The following is a 24,260-nucleotide window of genomic DNA, read 5'->3' as shown; positions in this document are numbered from 1 at the left end:
GCGATCTACCAATACTACCTTTGCGATCGACTGGTCGATCGCGATCGACGTATTGAGCACCCCTGCTGTACAGCATACACTACATTGTTAAGTTTGTGTTTAGGAGTTTTGTCTTTTGGACAAAGTGAGAAGAGGAAGTGAGAAGGGGGACTCAAGTGCAGACATGGAAGGAGACGGACCTGAGTTTAGACAAAAGGAGCGCCGTTTATTATGGCTGATTAAACATGAAATACAAAAAAAGGCAAAGCGAGGGAAAAGCTAAACTGAAACCTAGACTGAGAAAACTAACTATTAAAAAAGTGACATGAACAGAATCATGAAATCTTTAACCTGACGTCACATGGGAGGAAGGAACACAGACGACATGACAAAGACTGAATTAAAAAACAGACTAAATACACACAGGAGGTGATCAGAGGAGGTGGAAATACACATATGGGGAAGCAGCTGACTGGAATGAACATAATGACACCACAGGACAAAAGTAAAAATAAGCATATACATTGAACATGGAAACACAAGACTGTCAAAATAAAAAACCAAACATGGAGAGACGTAGACATGATAACACAGGTTTGACGATATGAAACACGCAGACAAGAAATACATGACTGACTAACAAAGAAGAACTAGGTGAAACATAACCTAGACTAAAACTCAAGGCAAACTAATAATAACCCTAGAACTCAACATTATCTCAAAATATAACAAAAGAAATTAAAAACATAAACTGAGAATGCTGGGTCACAGACCCAGCCACTGACAATAAAACAAGATTTTGGCATTAGATGGCTTTAACTCTAAATTTTATCAGTTGATGAACGTAAAAATCTTTCTGACCATATTGCATTACGTTAGAATTGTATTCTACAAATTAATAAATATCAGTTGATTCTTAAGGAGTCAAGTTGGAACTTTTCAGATCTGATTGGTTTAACGTGGATTGATATCTACAGTTTTAGTCATAAACTCGGTAAACCATAATTGTTTTCCTGTCAAGGGCTAAACAAGCATGCAGTAACATGATTATGCTTTTAATACTGGCACTCAAGGTATGCAAGAATATATGTTCAGATACAAATTTGCTGTTTAATATACATTAAAATAATAAGAAATTATAACTGAGATAATTATAAAACATTCTATAAATGCATGTATGTAAATGACTGACTTTAGGCAGAAAACTGCTCAAATATGGAAAAGCTTACAATGCATAGGAAAACCATCCTCTAAGTTGCTCTTACGAGAGATTAATTCCTTACCACAAATGTTTTACTCCATGTATTTCATCAATAAAACTTCAAACATAACATTAATGTTCACACTTGCTCAGCTGCCTTTTCTGCTGTGCTGTTCTATAAATAAACATCATGATTTAAAAAAGAAATGATCATGTTGACACTGTATCACAATATGAATTATACCAACACACACAGACTCTTATGGAGGTGTTGCTACTAGCTATTAGTGCTGCGTGTTTCACTGCTCATCTTAGTAGCCGAGGTTTTAGCCTTTCTCAGTGACATCACAAACCAAAGGAAGATGAAGAAACCTGCAGTCACAAAGGAGAGAGAGAGAGAGAGAGAGAGAGAGAGAGAGATGTTCAGGTTTAGATGGGAAAAGGATGAGTTCATGAAATTGGCTCTAATAATGCATCTGTGTCAAATCTCTGTCAAGTCACTGTGTATCCATATCCAACACAAAATCTTACCTATCTTTTAGTCAACATAAACAGATTTTTAACAAAAATCTTAAATAGTTCATTGGTCCTCATTAGGCAGAAGAGAGAGTTCATGTCTCCCCTATAATGGAAAGTAACATCACATTTACAGTCTATTATTACACGGCAGACATTTAACAATAATGTGGATTTTATTGATTCCCATGGGGAAAGCACTCTCTCTCCATTTGACCCATACCTTGCCCAGAGGTATGGGTCAAATGCATACCTCTGAGCAAGCATACCTCAGTGGATTCGAACCCCCGCCCTTCCGATCATGGGGGCGGCCACTCTACCTACTGAGCTATGTGCGCCCTAAACTTCACAAGTCTTATACTATTACTTCCCCTTAAATGGTATCTATAAGGAAAATGCATTTGTGTATTAAGCAGCAGAGTTGAGTATGTGTGTCCACCCATAAAAAAACTTGTCAATACCAACAAAGTGGGCGTCCAAAGAAGACGACACCACAAAAAGACTGTGTCCTCATTCTGTCAGCACTTGGGAACTGCAGACAGACTTTCAAGGCAAAGTTTGCAGGACAATATGGCTGACAACTCTGTCCTCAGACAATCCTGAATAGGCTGAAAGCCGCCTATCCCAGACTCACAGGGCTTAACATGACTGAACTTCACAGTCCAGCCTGTTTAAGCTGGTGTCAGCAACATCTGCACTGGAATAGAATAGAATAGAATAGAATAGAATTCAACTTTATTGTCATTGCACATGCACAGGTACAGGGCAACGAAATGCAGTTTGCATCCATCCAGAAGTGCTTTAGTGATATAGATATATTACAATATATATTAGCAATAATATAGATATGTGAGTATATTACAGAAATGGGTCTATTATGGTATGTTATAATGTACACGGTATGAAGTATGTTGTGAATATTCTATAACTATAAGTATGTACAGGCTGTAGTGAGTACAAGCTATGTACAGGCTATGAACAGGATATAAATATGAAAAACTATACAGAATATGAAATAAATAACTTTACAGAATCTGGGATATACAGCTATACAGAAATGGGAACTATGCAAGTTGTAAACAGTTGTAGGATTAAAGATTATCGAATGTACAGAATGATTATTTACACAGAGCTATACAGTAGTGCAGTTAAGATAAGTGAGGGTGTAGATAGTTTCTACAGAGGCTATATAAAGTGCTAGTGGTTGTGAGTGGTGGTTCACTCCATGTTATTATTGTGTTTGAGGGTACAGTTCTCCATTGTGGGTGTGTGTATGTTCAGTCCATGAGTTTAACGTGGGTCAGATGTCAGGAGGCAGAGTTCAGGAGTCTGACAGCTGTGGGGAAGAAGCTGTTCCGGTACCTGGTGGTCTTAGTCCGGAGGCTCCTGTGGCGCCTCCCAGAGGGCAGGAGGGTGAAGAGTCCATGTGATGGGTGACTGGGGTCTTTGATGATTTTCCCAGCCCTTTTCAGACACCGCTTCCTGTAGATGTCTTTTATGGCAGGAAGTGGTGCTCCGGCGATGCGCTGGGCAGTTTTCACGACCCTCTGCAACGCCTTCCGGTCTGAGGCAGAGCAGTTCCCGTACCAGACTGTTATACAGTTGGTCAGGATGCTCTCGATGGTGCAGCGATAGAAGTTCACCAGGATGTCTGAGGACAGGTGGTTCTTCCTCAGAGTCCTCAAGAAGAAGAGGCGCTGGTGAGCCTTCTTGACCAGCTTGGAGCAGTTGGTCGTCCAGGTGAGATCCTCGGAGATGTGGACTCCCAGGAACTTGAAGCTGCTCACACGCTCCACAGCCGTCCCCTTAATGTGGATGGGTGGATGTGGGTCAGCATTCCTCCTGTAGTCCACGATGAGCTCCTTGGTCTTCTCGGTGTTAAGCAGCAGGTTGTTTCTGTCGCACCACTCAGCCAGACGATCCACCTCCTCCCTGTAGGCGGCCTCATCGTTGTCACTGATGAGGCCAATCACCGTGGTGTCATCTGCAAACTTAATGATGGTGTTGGAACCATCAGCAGGTCTGCAGTCGTGGGTGAAGAGGGAGTAGAGGAAAGGGCTCATCACACAGCCTTGTGGTACACTGGTGTTCATTGTGATGGTAGATGAGCAGCGGTTATCCAGCCGGACATGTTGGGGGCGGTTGGTCAGGAAGTCCAGTAACCATTTGCAGATGAGGGAACTGATGCCCAGGTCTGTCAGTTTCCTGATGAGTTGTGAGGGGTGGATTGTATTGAATGCTGAACTGAAGTCTATAAACAGCATTCTGGCGTAGGTGTTGTTGTTGTCCAGGTGTGAGAGGACAGAGTGCATTGTGATGGAGACTGCATCCTCTGTGCTCCTGTTCCGGCGGTATGCGAATTGGTGGGGGTCCAGGGTGGGGGGGAGACAGGATTTGAAGTGTGCTAGGACCAGTCGCTCTAAGCACTTAGTGATGATGGGGGGTGAGTGCTACTGGGCGGTAATCATGTAGAGGAATGTTATGTTCAGCAATGTGTCCTGAATCTGCCTAAGGCATGGAGTGAAAGTGTGGAGCAAACACAGAGAATGATGTGCTGATTGCTGCACCATGGGTGACAGCGTTTGGTGGAATCAGTGTGATGTTGTGAGGCAGCAGCTCCCTTACTAGAAAAGCAAGCCTTGTCATCAGTTTCATCCATGTCAAGGAACAGAGATATTGAGATGAGATTCTGCAACCAGTGGCAGTCCCATATCTCCACAGTCTGGGCCAGAACTCTATCCTCCAACATGCACTTCCACAAAGCGAGATTTAGCACATATGACTGAGAACCCTGTTTGTTGAATTAATAAACTGTGAAAATGGCAATATGTCTAGTTTCTAGAAACTTTAATCACAGTTTTTCTGTGGGCGCAATCCACATTGTCAACTCTGCCGCTATGATTGTGTGTGTTTACAGACCTTGCAGTGAGTTCAAGATGCAGAAGAGGTAGAGGACAGGAGTGGTCAGGAGGCCAAATGAGAAAAAGACCAGGCCCCAGGTAATGCCGAGGAGAGTCATGACTCCAGCCAGGGAGCAAATGTCTTTCTTTGCTTTCTCAAGGTTATTCTGCCCAAACTGATTTGCCAAATATAAAATGACATACCAGGTTACACACAATCTTAAGTTTGAGACCTTGAATTGTCATAAAAAAAAATACTTCATTCATTGCTGGTTTTGGGTTTCAAATGGATACACTGATGGATTAAATATTTCTTTTAAGACTACAGAATTACCTCTCTGGTGTGGTGGAGAATCAAAACACGTCTGATTGTCACCCCAAACATGATTACATTAAAAAGGAACACCAAGCTGAACAGTACCACTGTAGTCCATATTTTCACGTAGGAATTGGTTATATAGCATCTATTAAAAAAAGAGCAGATCATGTTTTAACCTCACAAACTGAAAAATTAACAATGTGCTCTGTAAAAGACACATTAATGCAGATCTATGTAGTAAAAGCATCCCCAGGGCTACAAAGGAAATAATGTTTCAATTTTAGCAAGTTAGATGCTTGGTGAAATGAAGCTTTCTGATTCTCCCTTAAAAAAATAAACATGCATGTATACAAAAACCCATGTGTAAAACAATTAATAAGTAAATAAGTAAATGTAAACTACTATTCCTGAATTTACATGCTAGCAAATCTTACATTGTAGAGTTAGATGTTTCCAGAGCAACCTGACCATAAAACTTTCTGTCTATGATCACCACCACTGACACAATCACTGCAGGGACGCCTGGAGCCAAAAAAAAAAAAAAGATTATTCACCATACCATTTCCAGATTGATAATGACAGGTTCCTGATTAAAATTATTCCACTCACCCCATCCCACCACGCTGAGTTTGAGCAGGTATTTCTTGACATAGATGTTGAAGACTTTGACCAGGAGAAGATATAAGTGGAAACCTTCCAAGGCCATCCAGCTGAAAGTGGCCAGCAGGGAATAATGAAGTAAAAGAGCCATGTATAAGCAAAGTCCAGAGGAAGACCCTGCTGCCGCTGCCTGACTGGGCAGGAAGTGCAGGTTGAGGAGCATCAGAGCAATTACAAGGTTGATGTGGACCTTCATAGAGACATCTTGTCTGAGTTTTCTGTCAAACAGAAACATACTGTATCACAACTGGAGAAATAGTAGGCCGTAAAAAGAGAAGAAAGAAAAGATGAAGTGATAAGTACAGAATAAAGAGAGCATTTGCTGTAAGAGATGATTCAGAAAAAGAGGACAGGAACTGAAGCAAATGAGATTACAGGAGGTACTAAAAACGAGTGGAAGAACTGATGAAGATGGGAAGAATATGAAAAATGAATTTATTACCTGTTTGTAATAAAGAGCAAAATGGCTATGACCAAAGCAAAAAGGGAAATACTACAGCCGATCACAGTAATGTGTGTTAAAATCTCTTGGTCTTTCTTTGTGATGGAAGGATCAGGTATCTGTGGAGAAAACACGTGATTATATCATCTTTCACTATTTGTATTATAACTAGGGATGCACCGATACCACTTTTTGGAAACGAGTACGAGTACTTGCATTTCAGTACTCGCCGATACCGATACAGAGTACTTAATAAAAACATGATTTAAATTTACAGGTAACAGCTTTAGTCCTATAATTTAACAAAAAAAACCAAAACAAACAAAAACAAACAAACAAGGGACTGGTTTGGAATTAAGAGCATTTATTTAAAATGAAAAGCATGTTGTATGCAGCATATTACAGAATAAATAATTATGAAAAAAAAATTAAACAGTGACAGTGCAACTCAAGTATTGTTTTCAGTTTATTTTAAACTCTGCCGCTTTGGACAACACAAGGGGCATTAATAAACATCTTTGCTATTTAGTGCACAATATTTGAATAAACTAACAACATCCACCAACATAGAACTGTGGCAGTCAGTGCAACTGAGGTAGGTATTAACATCATGTCTAAGATAACTCACTTAATGGAGAGAATAAGTGAGTGGCAGTTTTTTTTTTAAGAAAAGTAGCTTTTCTGCATTATCTCAGTCAGACTGTTTCTGTTTTCATCTATAATGTGTGACACTGAGCTACAAAGACTTTCACTTTCCACACTCCTACATGGGGCTGAGAGGTATTTACTCGGTATTTACTCGGCGCCTGTGATTAACCCCTTACATGCCGCTCAAACATAGACAGGTCTCAGACCGTGGTATCGGTCCCCAATATCGGGGGACTTTTAACGAGTACGAGTACTTTAGAAAATGGGGTATCGAGGCCGATACCCGATACCGGTATGGGTATCGGTGCAACCCTAATTATAACAATTAGTCACATTCCAGAAGCAAATACTTTCTTACTTATTATTTTTACACTGTAACTTTAACTTTAACCCATTAAGTTAATAAGTATGCTTGTTATTCCTAATGGTACAAGTCCCTTGAAGACAATGGGGGCAGGGCTAAAAAGAAAGTTAAAAGAACAGCTGAATACATCTGAAAAATAAAATAAAGCATTAAATAAATATGCTACATACAATCATAACAACAGAGGCAAACGGAGGCAAACGATAGGTAAGCAAGCACGAGCAACACACACAAACAATTAACATGAAAAGCAATACAACATAGCAGCAATACAGGAACGGCATGCAATAACAGACAGCACTGCACACTTCCTGTGTGTGTGATTACAGTGCAAACACTTTCTCTGTGTGAGTGTGGATAGTTTTGGCTGCAGTGTTTTCAAGTGCGGTCAGAGGAATAAAGGTGCAATGATGGGCTATGCCGCAAGCCAGACTGTGCCCTTAGCAGTTGCATGTAACATTGCCATGCTCTGACCAGGGCAGGATAGTAATTTGATTGAAAACAAGTTGAGCAGAGCAGGTGAAGGGAGAACACATTCTGTACAAGAAATCATTTCAGTTTGGTGTCATCTGGTGGCACCATCAAGAATGAAACCAAACTGAAAAGAAGAAAAGAAGGAAATGCACAACTAACGTATCTACATTTATAACAAATCATATTTGTTACTGTATTTTCATGCATAATTTTTACATTCAATGAATGTGTAGGTTATATAAACTGCACATTTATTACATACATGTGCAGTAACATGGCAAAATGTTTCTTTTCTTTGCATGCAGAGAGCAAACTACATTGTTTACTTTCACACACCGGATAAAGAGATTTGCTAACATATAAAAGATGCTTTTGGCTTTTTCTTTCATTAGTTGTACTAATACAATGAGCGCACAGTTACCCATGTTTTAGTCACTTTAATTTATAAATTTATATCACATGCGGATTTCCTGAATTGTTGTGTGTGTGGGTGTGTGTGTGGGTGGGTGTTTGTATGTGTGTGTAGCTGTGCAAGTTTATGGGTTTATTAATACTTCATCACCATTTCTGATAAAGGAAACTGAGGAAACCGAAGATCTAAAGAAGAAATCTAAAACACTTATCTTTCTGAGAAGCTGTGCGTCTTTCAGTCACCACTATGACTAAATTTTGCTGGGGTTTTTTTTAAGCTTGCTGTCTTTTGCCCCACATCACTTGACAAGCCTGTTTGAAGGTTTGAGGTAAAATTAAGGTAGATTGATTAATGGTCTGGCATGTCCTTGTGAAGCTAGCCAAACAAACATGTCTATATGTTAATGTGCCCCTCCCAAGCATGCTGTGCCAGAAATACATGGGGAAAACCAATTGACGGAGAATGGCTTCTTCTTTTTTTTTAACAGACTTATATGAGAACCACTCATCTGATGAACATCAACTCAGTAACACATTAACTTGAGACCCAAGAAATTCAGCTGCAAAGTTTGAAGCAGTTCAGATAAATGTTTGGTGACATAGGTGAGAAGAGATGGACAGACAGAAGGACAAGAGAGCTCTCAAATTCTTTACAAGATGTTGTATTTATACTTTGTTTTGCAGTTCACTGAATCCCTCTTTATATAATGAATGAGTCCAATCTTACTATGAGGACGCCAAAGTATGTGAGGTGGTTACAGGAACAGGTGATGTTAGTCTGACCACGTGTCCAGTGTGTGAGGCAGCCATCCTCACTAAAATCTGGTAAACAAAACAAACAGATCCATTATGCAAAAGATTAAATTTCTGAACATCAACTCAGTGTCGGGGCCCTGAGTGAAAACACAAACCCCAATGAGTCCAACTTATGAAAGAAATAGGTGTCTTGCTGCTCAGAAAAAGATTAAAGGAACACTTTAAAAACACATCAGATTTTGAGGGGGAAAAGAATCACGCTGGTTATCTATAATGATATCAACTGGGTAATGTGTTAAGAATGAACAGATCCCACATTTTTTGATAGAAAGGGAAATATAAACCTACAGTGGGTTGAATACCAATTCAAAATGGTACTCAGTAGTTCGCAGTGTTGGGGAAGTTACTTTGAAAAAGTAATTAATTATAGTTACTAGTTACTTCTCCAAAAAAGTTAGTAACTGTTAGTTAGTTAACATTTTTAACTACTCAAACTACTTTTGATTTTCCCTCCACATTTCACCTTTAAAAACTATTTACTTTGCCTTGTTTGGTATCATCCTTTTAAGCACAACCTCACGTGTCTGAATTTACAGTTATCTTTTCATTTAGACATACTGTATTAACACAATTGATCTAAAATCAGACAAAAAATGTAAAATCAGAGTAGAAAAAGTTATATTTTAACAACCACAAACATGTTTAATGAATCATATTTCAGAACTTTAAATGCAAATATAAATGATCAATTTTAAAATCCTATGCAAAAGTTTTGCAAACAACAAATTCATCAATTTACCTTTTACCTTGATTTTTTTTAAATAACCATTTCAATTACAGAACAACCAGCTGTTCTGCATTCAATAAGATGCCACACAAGTTATTTGTTCCACTCCAAAAACACAATTTATGTCCACTATAAAGGAGAACATCACAGCCTGATACCTGCAGGCCTGACAGCAGCAGGTGTATCACTCCTTTTTCTATTTGGAGACAGCAGTCGCCTCATTGTTCTGACACACAACACAAAACTATCCACATCACTACACACTAACTACACAAGACAACATATTAACTACACACTCCAAAGACGCTAAACGTCACAATTCTCTCACATCTCAAAACTCTCTCTCCCTCTTTTTCTGCTGTCTTACTCTCTCTCTCACTGTCACTCCTAAAACTTATCCTGTTTTTTTTTTTTTTTTTTTTTGGGGGGGGGGGGGGGGTGTTTGGGGGGGGGGGGGGGGGGTTGCTCAGAGGTCTCGCTGCGAAACTATTGAGGAAAAACACCGCGTATCTGTTGTTTATCATGACTCTGGTTTTATGTGGCCTATCAACGCAATTTATAAACTGGTATGAATCACCTTGTTGCTTTGTCTTTAAGTGGTCATGTGATTGGCTTACCACAGCTACTTTACTCTTCCTCAGTCAAACAGCAGCACTCATGCGATTGTTTTGCCCCCTTAGCTCCAGGTGTTGTGCTAGACAGTGATCGTGATCACCGTCCGCGGGAGCGCGCGCAGCTGCTTAAAGCTGTAGCGTCCAGATTACTTATGTAGTCAGCTACTTCCATGCAACTGATACAAGATGTGGTAAGCTGAACACAGCTTCAACCGTCTGTTTGTTGAAAAATAGTAACGGACCGCATTTTCTTGTTAGTAACTGTAACAGCATTGTAACGATAGGAATAGTAATTAGTTTGATTACTCGTTACTGAAAAAAGTAACGCCGTTAGTAACGCCGTTACTTGTAACGCCGTTATTCCCATCACTGGTAGTTCATATGTCCCCCACATGCTTCTGTGCTTGCCTGACAAAGCTGGGGCATGCTCCTAATGAGACTGGATGGTGTCCCTGGCGATCTCCTCCCAGATTTGGACAAAGGCATCAATGAGCCTACTTGAGGATGTCGGGTCTGCTGGAAGTCGTTTTGTAGGCCTCTATCTGTGCTCTTCCTGTTCTTCCTTACACAAAGGGCACATGTGGTACTTATGGATTAAGGACCTTTAACAGTCTTGTCCAGCTCTCTTAAAGTAACCTCCTGCCTCCTAGAATCTCTTCTATGCTCTTGCAAAGTGTGATGGGAGACATAGCAGATTTTCTGGCAATGACATGTCTTGATGCGCCATCTTGAAGGAGTTTGACTGCCTCTGCAACCTTTGTAGGGTTCATGTATGTCCTCATGTTAACAGTAATGAGAATGATCCCAGTCAAATGCAAAACTAGTGAAAAAACAGAATAGATGAAGATGGAAAGATATCGGTGTCCACCAACTGTAAAACCATTCTTTTTTGGGAGTTTGTCTCATTATTATCCATCTAGTACACCTGGTATTAATTTTATTAACGCCAAATTATCTACCCCCTCTGCTACTTAGCTGACCACACCTATAGCCCATAGGTTTAACTGACTTGATGCTGTACTCTGATTAAAAAGTGTTCCTTTACTTATTTTTTGAGCAGTGTACATTACTGTTCATGACAGATGTGATGCTTGTTACTTACTGCATGTTGAATAATTAAGGAAATGACACGAGGGTTTTTGAGTTTCCTATGACACAAACATATTTCATGTTTGTACAAAATGTACAGCATATTATATGTATCAATTAATTATGCAATAAAGTAACAAGAGGTAGAAATGAAATAAATGATCAAAAAAAGCATAGTTACGTCGATTTTCTTGGTAAACTCCATCGTGATGTTGATGCGCTCCTGCAGTCCTGATATCTCCTTGTTCTGCACACTCAGACCAACCAGTCTTTGATCATATACTTCATGTGGGCTTTCAAAAATGCTCTACAATAAAATGCAGATTTGTCAGCTGGTTTAACAATTTTGCAAAGACAGTTTTAATATTAGTTTCGGGGGGAAAAAACACACTACTCAATGATCTAGATGCACCGTTTGATATTCAAGTAATTTACATTTAGTTAAAAATGTGATTTTTCTTTCCTTGTGTACCCAGCTTCCTTCAAAAATATGCGTACTAATTTACATTTTATTTATCAATAAAAGATCAACACACAATAAATACAGAGGCTAACAAGGGAATACATAACAGAAGGGAGACACAGTTGAACCTAATCTGACAAACAAGACGGGGAGGAAGCAAAACAGAATACTCTAACCCGGGACACAGGACTGTCAAAGTAAACCAGGAAATACACAAAAATAGAGACAAGGATGACTAGACACACACAAGGGAAACAAAGGAGGCACAGTAACAAAACCTAAAGACTAGAAATCACCAAAAACACTAAAGAATTACTAAATTAGCTAGAAATACATATTTCCTAACAAGTGGTAAAAATAAGAAAAAATATAACCTGAAATCCAAATGTTATTAGACTAAAACAAGCAAAACCTCGAGCTCCATGAGCGGTAGTTTAAATTTAATGTGTAAATACAAAATTGGCAAAAATCCTATTGTTCTATAGCTCACCAAATCCTTTTCCTACATATTGTTATATAAGAAAATGTAGTTTATGACCTCGTTCATTTTAGGCCATTTAAACATGCAGAACACAATCTTGTTATTCGGTCCAGCATCCAGTTCTCTTGGCAGCTGGACAAGGACTTTACTGTTGAGAAGAGGCACATCTGGTGTTACCTGTATCAGCATCAACATGCCAAGAACAGAAAGAAAAAAACTGCATGTGAATAGCAGTAACATAATGCAACCCTTGCTACTGACATTGTAAATAAAATACATTGATGTCATGGTGTTGCTGTTTGGAAAGTGAACTGAATTTAAAAGTTCACTTTCCCAACTTTTTCACAAAAAGTATAATAAAATGTAAAATATAATATTTTATAAGAAATATAATAATTATAATATAAAAATATAATGTTGATAACTATCCAGACCTTAATCTGCACATAAACTAATGCCCACAGACTTCAGTGAAATAAACAATGTGTAAAGAAAAGTGGGCTGAATTTTTCTTCACTTCCTTGCACACAGATTTGAGCTGACAAATAGAAATGGAGTAAAACACTCAAGGTAATGCCAAGACGTTGTCATAAATTTAATAAAAGCTTTCCTAGTTTGACGTTTATTTCCATTATTTCCTTTTTTACAAAGAGTTAATTACCTGTTCGATGTAATTAAGTTCCCCATAATTACCTTGAACAGAACATTAGACTTATTACAATGTATCAGACCTTAAAAAAGCAGGTCCTAACCAATATCTGACCCAACCTCAAAATTGGATCCAAATATCAGCTCAGTAGTTGGTAGGTATTTCTGGCTACACTTTGAGTCTGACTACAAACCATTGTTCAATAGGATCATGTGATGTTCTTTTTTTTTTACCTGTGTGTCATCAGCATAAATTTTAAGGCCTCCAAAGGTATCATTGGGTTTGTGCAGAAGCGCCACAAAAGTTTTGACACACACTTGCATGCTCACATTCACCTCTGTTCTCTCTAGAACACTTTCTAGAGTCCTAATGGCTCTTGGGGAGGAGGATAGGAAAATATTAACAATATTAATGATTTACATCCTTTAATTAATGTAATTTTTTTCAAAATAATTAATAAACACAAAAAAACACACAAATTTGAAATCTTGTTTTAAATACTGAAAATTTTGTGTAATAATTAAAATGTTTACGTCATAGCGTCAGTGCGGTTTCCAGTTCTCAAAACCTTGTCTGTATAATCCATACAACACTCTGTATGATTACGACCTGTAGAGAAAATGTAAGAACACACATTTTACCCTTGTACAATTAAACCACCCACATGTCCCCAGAATGTATGAAAGTTTAATCTTAAAACATTATACAATTTCATATTTCGTTATGAAGACATTTATAGGGGAATGGAGATGTGAGAAGCAGAGTTGAAAGGTTCATTTTTAAATGCAATATCACCATGTAAGAAAAATGGCTGTTCAAAACCAGTTATAGTATATAAAACATGAATTCCAGAAAAGTAGGGATGTTCGTTAAATTTTGACAAAGATGAGAACCAAAAGACTTTCAAATCACACAAGCTAATATTTTATTTACAACAAAACATAAATAATAGATGTCTGAACTGAGAAATTTTACATTTCAAACTTGATGCTTGATACAGGTCACAAACAATGGCTGAAATAGCAAGAAAGATCAAAACGTTTCAGCTGGGAGAACATCTAGCAAGTAACACGATAAGCTATAAAACGGATGTCTTACAGAGAGCCAGAGTCTCTCAGAAGAAAAGATGGGCAGCGGCTCTTCAGTCTGTGAAAGAGTACCTTAAAAGATTGTGGAATACTTCAAATGTTCCTCAACATCATCATCTGCAATGCATGACATCATCAAAAGATTCAGAGAAACTGGAGATGCGTCTGTAACCATTTACACTGAAGGTGCTACAGTCTCTGTGCATAAAGGACAAGGCTGAAAATTTTTATTAAATGCCCATGGTCTTCGGGCCCTCAGACAACACTGCATCATTCATCGGCATGATTGTGTCACTGACATTACTAAGGGGCCCAGGAAACCACTGTCGATGAGCACAATCTGATATGATATCTGCAGATACTAACTAAAGCTCTGTCATGCAAAAAGGAAGCCATGTTTGAACATGATCGAGAGGCGGCGTCATATCTGTGAAATGTACTGTTTCAAAATGGAAACGTTTTCTATGGCCAGACGAGTCCAGATTTGACATAGTTGGTAATCACAGACGTCTCATCCTGCAGGCTAAAGAGTGGGAGACATTTTTTTATTTTTTTTTTTATTTATTTTTTTATTGATTAGCATTCAAATTCAAATCTCAGTGAAAACAGTGAAAAAAAAAACAGTGAAAAAAGAACAAAAATCTACCATAAAGAAAGAAAGCATGAGACAAGGCTAATCAAAAGGTATTGGCTGAAGCATTTGCTTATTACGCCAACCCTTTTCACAAAATATATTTTTGTATGCAGCTCCTGTACACAGGGCTTGAAGAAAATAATAAAACAAAGCAAAAACCAAACAAACAAACCAACAAAAAAAAAAAAAAACAAAGAAAAAAAAACTTTCCACCTTAGATAAGTAACTACATCAAAGCAAAAGAATCAAGAGGTTATTTTTTTTCTCCTTTTTGCTCTTTTCATTCTTGATTTATATATTTTTCTAATACTCTATTTTTAAACATGTTTTTAAGCAAGGAAAATGAACTACACCTTTTTAAATCACTGTCATAACTATTCCACAGGTTAACTCCTCTAACAGAAACACATCTCTGCTTTATATTTGTCCTTATCTTGTTTTTTTTAAAGAAATCTGTTCCCCTTAAGTCATATTGACTCTCTCTGACTTTGAACAGCTTCTGAGTACTGGGGCAAAGCAAGTTATTTTGTGCTTTATACATTATCTGTGCCATTTTATATTCAACTAAATCATAAAATTTCAGGGTATTCAGATTAATAAACAAAATGTTAGTTGGTTCTATATAGTTTGATTGGTTTATAATTCTTATAGCTCTTTTTTGTAACTTGAAAATACGAAGAGTGTTCGTTTTATATGCATTACCCCATATCTCCAGACAGTAAGTCATATATGGAAGCAACAGAGTACAATAAAGTGTGTATAATGTTTTTTTGTTCAGGACATGCTTTGTTTTATAGAGAATAGCAATGGTTTTTGACATTTTTGTTTTCACGTGGTTTATATGAGACTTCCAACTCAGCTTATCATCAATTATCACTCCAAGAAATTTGTTTTCGTACACTCTTTCAATTTCAATTCCATTAACCCTTATTTTAGATACATTTTTCATTTGTCTAGTGCCAAAAATAATCAATTTTGTTTTCTTTATATTTAATGATAACTTATTTACATCAAACCAGTTTTTTAATATATTTAACTCCTTTTCCGCTGTAGTCAGAAGCTGTTCTAAGTTTTTACCTGAGCAGTACAGAGTGGTGTCATCAGCAAACAATACACATTTTAACAGTTTGGAAACACTACATATGTCATTTATATATAATTTAAATAATTTAGGGCCCAGCACAGAGCCCTGAGGAACACCACAAGTTACCTTCAACTGCTTAGATTTTACATTATTGAATTCGACATATTGATATCTGTCATCCAGGTAACTTTTCATCCACTTGTATGCTATCCCTCTTATGCCATATCTCTCTAGTTTATTCATTAATATAGAATGATCAATTGTATCAAACGCCTTTTTTAAGTCTATAAAAACAGCAACAGTATATTCCTTATTATCTATTGCATTAGATATCCCTTCAACAAGTTCCATCACTGCCATCGAAGTGGACCTTTTCACTCTAAAGCCATATTGTTTATCACTTAGGAGATTATGCTTCTCAATATATTTATCAAGTCTATTAACAAATAACTTCTCTAAGATTTTTGAGAACTGTGGGAGTAGTGATATTGGCCTATAATTGGTAAACTGACATCTCTCTCCGTTTTTATGGATTGGAATAACTTTTGCTATTTTCATTTGTGAGGGAAACACACCAGTTTGAAAGGACAGATTACAAATGTATGCGAAAGGTTGCACTATATATTCTATAATACTTTTAACTAATATCATGTCAATACCAAAACAGTCAGTGGACTTTTTATTTTTAAATGTCTTCACAATGTTAATTATTTCTCTATGAGTTACAGCACCAATAAACATGGAGGACACATTCTGAGTAATATGTTTATTTAGGTCGTTATTATTTCTTGACTCTGGAATTTATTTTGCTAAATTAAAGCCAACATTTACAAAGAAATCATTAAATTCATTTGCAATGTCTTTAGTTTTATCAAGCACAATATCTTTATCTTTTTTAAAATAATCTGGATAATTCTTATTTTTTGAGCCCTTTTTGATTAGACTGTTTAATATCCTCCATGTTTCTTGTGTGTTACTTCTACTTTGCTCCAATAATTTGTGGTAATATTCTTTCTTACTTGTTCTTATAATATTTACTAATCTATTTTTATATAACTTGTACTTTATTTCAGCATCTTTTGTCCTCTGTTTTATGAATCTCTTATATAGATTATTTTTCTTTTTACATGCATCTTCTATCCCCTTTGTGATCCATGGCTTATTTGATCTGTGATGCTTTCTAGTGATTTTCATTAAAGGACAATGTTTTTCATATAGTGAAATTACAGTTGATAAGAATGCATCATACGCACTATTTGAATCTTCATTCAAAAAAATCTTCAAAAAAAAAACTACTTTGCACACACGAGTAATTACAGTAATATACAAAAATATCTTCATTCCAGCGTGTTATCAGCTTTCAATTCAAAAGTCAGCATCTTTGATGATATATGTTGGAATAAATGCATTCAGTATGGGCAACTTGCGTGTTTTGGAAGAAACAGTGAATGTTGAAAGGTTTTGGACCACCTTCTATTCGGGTTAGCTTTGGAGCCACTTGTTGGGTGGCGGGAGTGGAGGGCATCACCAGTGACACTGGAACTGTCATCTGCAATATGTTCTTTTTTCTGTATATAAACAAAATCCTCATAAAACGATTTATAAAATAAAATGCATAAAGGTTTTAGAGCAACATATGATCCCTTCCAGAGTACATCTGTTTCAGGGAAGGCCTTTTGTATTTCAGCAGGAAATTGCAAAACCACATACTGCCACTATTACAACAGCATTGCTTCATCGGAGAAGAGTCTGGGTGCTGAATTGCTATGCTTGCTTTCCAAATCTTTCACCTATAGAGGTGCATCATTAAATGAAAACTACATCAAACAAATTCCCACACCAAAACCCTAGAAACTCTAAACCTTGATGCCCAGACGTCTTCAAAATGTTTTGAAAAGAAGAGCAGATGCTACACTATTGTAAACATGTCCTGTAGCAAGCATCAAATTTAAAATGAACTAATTTTGTGCTTAAAATTGAAAAATGTCTCACTTTAAACATCTATTGTGTTATTTCTGTTCTGTTCTAAATAAAATATTGGCTCATGTGATTTGAAAGTGTTTTAGTTTATTTATTAAACTAAAACACTTGAAGAAATTTAAACTTAAAGAAATTTAAAGAACATTTAAATGAGGATTGAATCCTTTCTTCTAAAGTGTAGTAAAGTGATTTAAAGGGACATAACATTTTATGTCTGACATTTTAGGGCTGTGGTAGAATAGAAGAGGAGGAGGAGGAGTAGGAGAGAAATAAACACATGTAGCTAAAAGACTGACAGAAAACAAGCCGAGTTTATATAAACTCATAAAAGGCAAAAGGAAAAGTAAATAACTCACACCCCTTGTTTCTTGGGTTAGAATCTAAATTGTCTGCTGTCCCCAGATTTAAGTAATTATTTTATTACAGCAGTTAACAACTTACCTATGTTAGATGTTATATTGCACATAGTCTCACAGGAACCCTGTCCTGACACCCAATTCTCATAAAGCATTTCATAAGACACAAAAGACATCAGCCACCAGAATATCCAGCTCTTCTTCCTGTGAAGAGACTCACATTTAGAATGAAAAAAAAAATCTATGCTTTTCCGTCAAATGTTGTCAAAGTTCCTTTCAGATTTAAATTAGTTGATTCATTTACAAATGATCTTCTTATGGCCTCTGACAGTGGACTCATCTCTGTGCTTGTCCTGCTAGACCTCAGTGCAGCGTTCGATACTGTTGACCATAATATCCTATTAGAGCGATTAGAACATGCTGTAGGTATTACAGGTACTGCACTGCAGTGGTTTGTATCATATCTATCTAATAGACTCCAATTTGTGCATGTAAATGGAGAGTCCTCTTCACACACTGAGGTTAATTATGGAGTTCCACAGGGTTCAGTGCTAGGACCAATTCTGTTTACATTATACATGCTTCCCTTAGGCAGCATCATTAGAAGACATAGCATACATTTTCACTGTTATGCCGATGACACCCAGCTCTATCTGTCCATGAAGCCAGATAGCACACACTAATTAGTTAGACTGCAGGAATGTCTTAAAGACATAAAGACCTGGATGGCCGCTAACTTTCTGCTTCTTAATTCAGATAAAACTGAGGTTATTGTACTCGGCCCTGAAAATCTTAGAAATATGGTATCTAACCAGATTCTTACTCTGGATGGCATTACCTTGGCCTCCAGTAACACTGTGAGGAACCTTGGAGTCATTTTTGACCAGGACATGTCCTTCAACGCACATATTAAACAAATATGTAAGACTGCTTTCTTCCATTTGCGCAACATCTCTAAAATTAGAAATATCCTGTCTCAGAGTGACGCTGAAAAACTAGTTCATGCATTTATTACTTCCAGGCTGGACTACTGTAACTCATTATTATCAGGATGTCCAAAAAACTCGCTGAAAAGCCTTCAACTAATCCAAAATGCTGCAGCAAGAGTCCTGACAGGGACTAGAAAGAGAGAGCATATTTCTCCTGTTTTGGCTTCCCTTCATTGGCTTCCTGTTAAATCCAGGATTGAATTCAAAATCCTGCTCCTCACATACAAGGTCTTAAATAATCAGGCCCCATCTTATCTTAATGACCTTGTAGTACCATATCACCCTATTAGAGCACTTCGCTCTCGCTCTGCAGGCCTACTTGTTGTTCCTAGAGTATTTAAAAGTAGAATGGGAGGGAGAGCCTTCAGTTTTCAGGCCCCTCTTCTGTGGAACCAGCTTCCAGTTTGGATTCGGGAGACAGACACTATCTCTACTTTCAAGATTAGGCTTAAAACTTTCCTTTTTGCTAAAGCATATAGTTAGGGCTGGACCAGGTGACCCTGAATCCTCCCTTAGTTATGCTGCAATAGACTTAGGCTGCCGGGGGATTCCCATGATGCATTGAGTTTTTCCTTTCCAGTCACCTTTCTCACTCACTATGTATTAATAGACCTCTCTGCATTGAATCATATCTGTTATTAACCTCTGTCTCTCTTCCACAGCATGTCTTTTATCCTGTCTTCCTTCTCTCACCCCAACCGGTCGCAGCAGATGGCCGCCCCTCCCTGAGCCTGGTTCTGTCGGAGGTTTCTTCCTGTTAAAAGGGAGTTTTTCCTTCCCACTGTCGCCAAAGTGCTTGCTCATAGGGGGTCATATGATTGTTGGGTTTTTCTCTGTATCTATGAAGCGCCTTGAGGCGACTTTTGTTGTGATTTGGCGCTATATAAATAAAATTGAATTGAATTGAATTGAAAATTGAATTTAGATTAGCATTATTTTACAAAGCTATTCAAGCATTATGTTATTTGTCTTTTTTTATTTTGTTGCCATTATGATGAAGGTAGACAGAAAATCATTCCCACTGCATTTAAGGTTTCTAATTGATTAAAAACGGTAATTTGATTGTACAGTACGGGGAATGAAAAAGTGTTATGTTTTACTGTCTCACAGAATGTATGATTGGATAAAGGGATTTAAGTTGGTACTGAGCCATATAACCATATAACTGAGCCACAAGAGGAGGTCTCGGTGGATGGAGGGGTCATCAAACCTTTGGAAACTGCCCTCGCTCCTGTTTCAAACTGAAAGTCAATGTTCCTTTGATGTATGGCCATCCCATACCCTTAACTACATGTTTATTCTTAATTCTTTATTGTTTTCATTCTTAAATATTAGTAATACTTTTGCATTTCCACTAAAAGTAGGTGTAATAATTCAAGGAATGTTCCCACATCTTATATTCAAAAGACAGGGGGAAACCACCTATTACTGCAGATTGGAATGCAGCATGAGTAATGAATGCAGTGGTAATGTAACAGACCAGAACTTATTACATGTTATCAGTATCAACACTGTTTATAACCATTCAGCAAACTGATTGGTAAATGAGTAACAGGTTCAGATGTTCAAATTCCTCTAACTGGACACATGTGAGATGGTATGGGTTCCATGTCATAGCATCTTTCATTGTACTGTAGCACACTAATCGATTTAATGTTATACTGTTAAACAATTTGAAATTCAAATACTACAAAGATATTTAAAGCTAAATTATCATTGTGGTCTATTTGACAAAGTAAGACCTTTAGTCAATGTAGAGAAATTGAGACAGCCACCAAAGCTCTCACACCATCACCCTGAAGACTCATCAGTCAAAGTGCTACTCCACAAGATGTTTTCTATATAAAGATGTCCAGTTTTAGAGACTGCACCAACTTTTTTTTAAAAAAAACACAGATTAAGAAATAAAACTTATACAACTTCTTCTCCTCCTACTTCTACTATTAGTAATACTACCAATAATCCTAATAAATACATTGAAATAAAATGTATATTTTTTTATTCCTTGTTATTAGCATCAACACAAAAAGTGTAATGTACTTTAAAGTGAACCAAAGCGTAGCCTACCTTTGCATGTTGCTGTGGAAATCAGTTCATTAGGACAGAGAACACAGCAGAAGTGACAGCAGGGGGGGAAAAGAGCTGAATAGGAAGAGGTGTAAAGGAAGTTGATGAAACAAATGTAAATGACATTCTAAGTAAGAAAGCGGAAGTATCAACGTGCTAGAAAGCTAAAAATACACGTCTTCCCTTCCTTGTCACTACTGAGCATGCAGCAAATACAGGATGACGTTATTAAAATATAATACTGAACACTGTTCACATTTTCAGCACTAAAACACATTCTTTTCAAGCTACTTCTTCCCTTAAAGCAGGTCAAATTGAACAGAAAGTACCATGAAGTACCATGAAATTGTGACAAATACCTTATTTGTGTATAAAATTGGTAATAAAACTGATCCAAATTCTGATTTCAAAAAGAGATTAAGCTGAACAATTTATGTATATTGGAATTTTCCTCCCGTTGTTACAAGAATGAAATTCAAAGTTAAAGTCTTTGAGAAACTAGCTGTATCTAATCTCTTCATGTTAAAGTTTTGCATTTTGAATAAAAACCTTGATTTGCACTGCAAAGCATGAACAACAAAGTCATAGTGATGAAACCTGACATTGTCATAACCCTAAATTAAAGCTTCGTGCTAAAGGCTAGTGGACACATCTGAAGTGTGTCTACTCTGCATGCCTTTAATTACTGTGTGTTTGTGTCATTTCATCTATTTAGAGTAAAAATAGGATGACTAGGGACAAGGAAAAATAAATAGTTTCCTGGTAATTTCATTGAAATATTTTGCATTTAAGACTCATTAAAAGCAGATGCAGTAACAAGCTGGTCACAGTTAGGTGACCTTTTCCTATTTAATAATATGTTCCATCAAAAAAGGCTGTGCAGGCCCAAAGTGGGTCGGTCCAGATGAACTCTGAAGCTGTGTGGGCCACACAAACCCAGACTTATCCCACATGTATCTCAAGTGGATGTGCCCACACAGTTACAGTAAAGCTGTAAGGAGCAGACATAGCAAAACTAGATGAGTTTGAATAACTTGGTCAATCATCCAAAGCAACAAACAACACACAAGAAAATTGAAGAGGAGTGCGAAGGCAGGCTGAAGTGGGTGGAGAGTGTCACAGGTGATTTGTGAAATAAGGACAGCAGCAAGAGTGAAAAGGGTGAAAGGGAAGGTTACAAGATGGTCGTGAGACCTGCTGTGATGTATGGTTTGGATGCAGCAGCTCTGAAAAAAAGACAGTAGCCAGAAGTAGACAGGGAGATTTTTTTGGGAGTGACCAGGGTGGACTGACTTCAAGTATAACAAAGAAGTAGATCAGAGGTACAACTTAGGTTAACCAGTTTGGAGACAAAGTTAGAAAGGCAAGGTTGAGATGGTTTTGACATGTGCAGAGGAGAGGTAGTGGATATGTTGGAAAAAAGAGGCTGAATATGAAGCTGCCAGGTAAGAGGAAAAGAGGAAGACCACAGACAAGATTCATGGATGCAGTGAACGAGGACTTGTAGCGGGTTGTTGTGATGTTAGGGATAGGGTGGCTCTCCACCCTATATTGAGATATTGAACTGAGACAAGGACAAAAAATATGTCAGAAGCACATAGTTGTGTGTAAGCTAGGTGTTGGTGCTTCGTGTTTCATTGCTTGTCTTAGTAACTGCGGTTTTAGCCTTTTTCAGTGACATCATAAACCACAGGAAGATGAAGAAACCTGCATGGAACAAGAAAGAGCGAGAAAAACAACTGTTTAGACTTTATACAGGAGATGCAATGAGTACGCACATTTGAAAATGAAAGTAGTAATTCATCCGTGTGTCAGAATCTGCAGGATGTGCAGATTGTAGGTTGTGAAGGACCAAAATACAAGCATGTGGAGACAGAGTGCGTTAAACCTAAAGTGAGTCAATTTTTGAGTGAGTACAAAAGGAAAGTGAAGTCTAAAAATCTAGAATTTAAAAACACACACTAGCTAAGCATGAAGCTGAAGAGAGACGCAAGACTAGGGAGGAGCAAAAAAAAAAAAAAAACACTGAGAAGGGAGGAACAGAAGCATCTACTTTGACGAGGGAAGAAGAATCAAGACGACAAACAAGGAACACAAACTCTAAAATAACACAGAAAGTGAGATAACTAACTAGAGAAAACACAGACATATGAATGAACTAAATACAAGATGCCTGAAATAGAAGGAAGGGCACACAGTGGGGAACATTTGACATACTCCATGGTGCCATGTCAAACTAATTTGAACCGGTTAATAATAAATTGTGAAAACTTGTCATTTGAGCATATTTGTTTTCTCTCTCATAAAAAACTCAAGCACCATGTATAATAGAAAGTTCTTTCCCTTAAACTGAAATGCATTGGAAACAATATTATCCCCCTCCTAAGTTCCAGGGACTGAGCTTGAGTATCTTGTTCGAGTTCACTCTTGAGGCTCATCTGTCTGCGGACAGCACGTAGTGACAGTGCTGGGGGTGGACCTTTGGGTCATTGCCTTGCTCAGCCCTCCACTTCAGCAGGTCCCCTCCCTGTCTGTCAACAGCACTGGGCGGCTTTGGCTCTGTGGATGGACAGGTCTCATCCCTAGCTTGACCTGCTACTATAGGCTGTGCCCCCCTGGCCTGCTGCCCGCTTTGCTGGCTTACACTCGCTGTGGTGAGTAAGAGTTCTTCAGCCTGTAGCGCCGACTCTTTGTCTGGCATTGCCTGCATGTTGTAGGCCTATGCGACCAGCGGGATCCTATTTGGCAGCCCGGTGTGCTGCGCTCCCTGGTGGTCTGCCTCGTGGTTCCCGGGCTGACCTTGAGCGGCTGATCACTTGAGGTCCTGCATCCTGCACAACCAGTTCGGGCCAGTCTAGCATCTGCAGACTGCTGCCTCCAATCCCCCTGCTTGGCCTTCGCGTCTGGCGAATCCCTGACCGGGGTGGTCTGCTTATGGGTACTTTGTCAATAGTTTATTGCACCCTTCGCTCTCGGCGGTTCAGTTGTACTGTCTCATCGCGGGATGTCTTACAGAGTTACCCCGTACATATGTAACGGTGTGGAGAGATAGTCTTGATATGCTAGAGAACATACGATTACTGTGTAGCTTTGGTTCTTTTAGCGAGAAACCATCTCTCCACCGTCAGGCTGCTCGAAGACGCCCTCTGATCAAACTATCACCGGTGTCAAGTCTGCACAGCTGTTTTATACATGAGCTGTGGCCGGGCGTGCCGGAGTGTCTTAAGTAAGTATCCTTGTGCCACGACCAAGGGGAGTCGTACCCCGTACATATGGAATATGTGATGGTGTGGAGAGATAGTCTTTCAC

General features: G+C 38.1%; 1 protein-coding gene across 1 annotated transcript; it reads right to left on the bottom strand.

Annotated features, from left to right (window-relative positions):
• Positions 1-204: 204 nt before the first annotated feature.
• Positions 205-21,004, bottom strand: LOC146582777 (adhesion G protein-coupled receptor G1-like). The gene is made up of 14 exons (XM_085289309.1): positions 20,952-21,004; positions 17,981-18,099; positions 13,287-13,362; positions 12,987-13,128; positions 12,162-12,281; positions 11,342-11,467; positions 11,174-11,219; positions 8,642-8,736; positions 6,018-6,136; positions 5,525-5,793; positions 5,350-5,437; positions 4,931-5,060; positions 4,616-4,772; positions 205-1,552 (listed from the first exon to the last, which is right to left on the bottom strand). Exons 1-14 carry the CDS (start codon positions 20,957-20,959, stop codon positions 1,458-1,460), a joined length of 1,590 nt encoding a protein of 529 aa, XP_085145435.1. The 5' UTR covers positions 20,960-21,004; the 3' UTR covers positions 205-1,457.
• Positions 21,005-24,260: the final 3,256 nt, after the last annotated feature.

Source organism: Mchenga conophoros, linkage group LG1, assembly GCF_057382185.1.
Source record: "Mchenga conophoros isolate Kocher_MC1m ecotype Shallow Benthic linkage group LG1, M_conophoros_male_GT1.1, whole genome shotgun sequence".
NCBI lineage: Eukaryota > Metazoa > Chordata > Actinopteri > Cichliformes > Cichlidae > Mchenga > Mchenga conophoros.
The sequence above is the reverse complement of the archived record's forward strand: the minus strand, read 5'-3'. Positions and strand labels throughout refer to the sequence as shown.